We start from the raw sequence: 3,703 nt of genomic DNA on the forward strand, positions 1-3,703 counted from the left end.
GGAAGTCCAGTCCAGTCCTGTGTGGGCCAGAGGAACCGGCCCAAGGCTCACCTCAAGGGGCCAGAGAAGAGCTGGAACTGCTCTGGCTGGTACTGTTGGCAGCAGCTGTTACCACAGCAGTTGAACCCTTTAGGGCAGGTGCTGCGGACCGGGTCAGAGAGAGGCCATTGGTACCAAGGTGGGGAGGCAGAAGGATCCCAGCTTCCCTAAAACTCACCCATGCGCTCAGGGCATGAGCCACACCCCTAGCAGGGTGGAGGTACAGGCCCCCTGGGCTCAGTGGGAGGAACCTGGGGCTGGGATCAGGACCTGGGTTTCAGGCTCAGCTCACTACTGGCCTCACGCACTCGTGCCAAGTTACATTCCTTGCTGGGCCTCACTTTCCTCATCTATAAGATGGGTGTAATGAAGGTCCTGTCGACCTCACTGGGCAGGTGTGGGGACTGAGTGTTGTAGTGGCTGCAACATGGCTCTAAGGAGATGCAGAGGAAGAGAGACAGTGGGGAGGGGCCAGGAGCTAATTCCAGGAGGAGTGAGAGCTGGTGCTGGTGGCCACAGAGCAGGAGGTGGGAGGGACACGGTGTCCCTAGAACATCCAGGGCTGACTGCTGGAAACCCTTGGCTGCGCAGAGGCCACCCCCCTCAGCCCCTCCTCATCGTGCTTGGGCTTCTCAGCGTTTACAGAGTGAGAGTGTTTGCCCTCGCTTCCAGGGGGACCCTCAGACAGGAGGTGGCCTAAGGCTGGCATCAGAAGGATGGGGATTGGCCCGCAAATGTGAAACTGCCTGTGGATAGGCTGGTGGAAGGAGTGAGGGGCGGAGTCTCCCTCTCTGGGTGGGGGTATGGCTTCTGGCTAGAAGCGGGGAGGGTGAGGATGATGAAGGCAGGCAGGGCAGGATCTGGGATGTCTCCTCCCCACACTGGAAGTTACAGCCCAAATCCCAGACTTACAGGAAGAGACCACATGTGGCTGCAGCCTGTGGAAGAAAAGAGGCGGAGGTCTGGGTCATAAACTGGGGGCTGGGGTTTCCACCCATGTGCTGCCCAGGTACCTCACTGCTAGCAGGTCCCAGAGGATCAGCATCTTCGCCCACGCCTGCTTTCCACCTCCCTCCACACGTTCCCCGGGTCGGTGGCTGCAGCCCCAGCGCCACCTCGTGGCCCCAGCTCTCCTCTCCTCACCACACCTCCTGCCACATTTGCTCACCCCCAGGTCTGCAGGCTCACGCCTTCTGACCACCCTTCCAACTCATCCCCACCGCGGCCAGGACTCCAGCAACCCCCGCGCCCACCCTGTCACTCCCCACACTGCTGCAAGTTTCTATCCCACACATCTGAACACCTAAAACCTTGCTGGAAGCCTCCTTCAGTGGCTCCCTGGGGCCCAGACACCATGACCAGCCCCATCCCCCACTCCCACTCCCCCTGGCCCTCCTGCACACCCACCCACTGGGCGTTCTCTGAACACGGCTGGCTGTTGTACACATGCCTGCAGCAACAAGCTCCTCCCTCCCTCCCTCTTTTGCACTATTTCTGTGCCACATGGAGGCTATCATTACGGAATTTAACCTGATTAATAGCAAATATGTACGTAAGCCCTGCTTGGAAAGTTCTTTCCCCAGGTATCTGAGAGGCTGGCTCCAGCACCTTCTCTGACCATCTTGCGTAAAATTACGTCTACTCCCCGAAAGCACTCCCTTTCCCCCTAACTGTGCTTACTTTATCTGCATAGCTCTTGTCCACATCTAACATACTACATATTTTACTTTATATTGCTACTTGTTTGTCTCCTCAGTAGAATGTAAACCCCACCAGGGGAGGATTTTTGTCTACTGAAAACCAATACTCATGATTTTGGCAGAATGAATGAAAGAGCACTGACAACCTGGTTTCACTTCATCCTGGCTGCTCCCAGACGGTGGGGGAGGAATGCAGGTAGAGGAACACAGCAATCGGGAGGTTACCTGTCACCCCACCCCAGCCTCCAGGGAGATAAACCACCATGGCTCAAGAATAAGAAGCCAACTTTGGCAAGACCACCATGTCTTTTTTTTTTTTTTTGGCCGCGCCACCAACATGCAGGATCTTAGTTCCCTGACCAGGGATCAAACCCGTGCATCCTGCCGTGGAAGTGCGCAGTCTTAACCACTGTACTGCCAGGGAAGTCCGAAGACCACCATATCTTTATACCTTGAAATAACAGTTCAACTGTTAACGACAATAACAATAAAGCTAAGAATACCAATGACAGCCAGTAATATTTGGGCTGATTCCCACAAGTCTTGGCCAGTGGGGTCAACAGTAGGAATGAACCCCTGCAGGTTGGCCCAGAGGGAGTAAGGTGACTGCAGAGCTGGGGACAGCCCAAGGGGTCCAGGCACTCGGTGTACCCCCTTTCCCTCAGATCCCATCCCCTGTCCCTCCCCCTTCTCCTGGCCCCCAGCTAAGAAAGACAAACAATGAACAGGTTTACGGAATTAATCTTGAGCTCCTGTTTGGAGGAGTAGGGGATCCTCTCCCAGATTCTCTTCCCCCACCCCCATTTTAAACAGGTGGTGGTCTCGACTGAGGTGGTATCAAGTGTTGGGGTAATCTTGGGTAGTTTCAACTTACTTACATGTGGACTGGGGGCATTAACAGCCTGCCCCCTGGAGTTGCTGGGAGGAATCAACAAAACGATGCTCAGCCTAGCGCTGGCACAAACCCACCGCTGATGATAGAGAAGGAGTAACAGGGCTTCTGGAGCGGAGCCGCTCAGCAGTCAGTGAATGTCGTAGGGAGCAGGCCTGGGCCTTCCCTCAGACTCTTACACAGAAGTTATAAACCCATGTTCTAGACCTATGTCAGTTTCTAGGATAATCTCCCATCCCAAAACTGGATAGACTGCCCCCATCACTGGGGCAGGGAGGGATGAGGGGGTGTTGAAACCCTGCCTCATCCTCGGAAATCACAGGTTTCAGAGGTCACCACAGCCTTGGGTCAGGCAGCCAGATCAAATCCTACCATCAGCTGGAATCCTACCCCCACTCCTAGAAAGGGAAGAGGGAGCCTCCTTTCCTCTAGGGCACAAGCAGAGAAACACAGTCCCAGAGAGGGCTAGGACTTCCCCAAGGTCACCCAGCACTGTGAAGAATGGAGCTGGGGAGATAGGCTGGCCAGGCGTCCAGATCTCAGTCCAGACCTCAGGCCCTCCGCTAGTCCCCGCTTTCTGACGCAGCGAGGAGGAGCCAAGGCTAATGTGAGGGTCAAAGTCCCCAGTCACCAAGAGGAGCTAAGTGTCAGATGGCGGTGGGCGCGAGTAGTTCCCACGACACAGTCCCCCACGAGATGAAGGAACCCAGGCCTTCTCAGGGGCTCCCTCTGCTCTTACCTCCCCGGCAAAAAGAGAAAGGAAGTTGCTAACTGCATGTGGTAACAAGGAAATCCTGACAGTGGAAGGTGGTGATCAGGAGCCAGAAGCAGGCCCCTGACCCACAAGAGTAGGGCCCCGAAAGTTCCACAACTTTACCTCCTAAGCGCTCATCTGTTGGAGGCCGGCCAGCAGGCCGAGCAGCAAGGTGGGTACTAGGCCAGGCACCCAGGTGGCTGACATCCTGGCTGGGGGGCCACTGAGCTTCCGTGTGTAGGGGGAGGAGGGGAGAGGCGGGGCCGCGACCTCTCCCACGACTCTCCACCTATAGGGCCCCGCCTCGGGATGGGGGCG

At 56.3% G+C, this 3,703-nt stretch overlaps 1 protein-coding gene across 1 annotated transcript in view; it reads right to left on the bottom strand.

Moving 5' to 3' along the window:
• Window positions 1-3,592, bottom strand: part of TMEM92 (transmembrane protein 92) — a 4,346-nt gene extending 754 nt beyond the window's left edge. The window contains 3 exon segments of the mRNA XM_007465064.1: window positions 52-141; window positions 952-977; window positions 3,509-3,592. Of these exon segments, the coding sequence (XP_007465126.1) occupies window positions 52-141; window positions 952-977; window positions 3,509-3,592 (200 nt within the window).
• Between the last annotated feature and the right edge of the window lie 111 nt (window positions 3,593-3,703).

This window comes from Lipotes vexillifer, unplaced genomic scaffold (genome assembly GCF_000442215.2).
Source record: "Lipotes vexillifer unplaced genomic scaffold, Lipotes_vexillifer_v1.1 scaffold591, whole genome shotgun sequence".
NCBI lineage: Eukaryota > Metazoa > Chordata > Mammalia > Artiodactyla > Lipotidae > Lipotes > Lipotes vexillifer.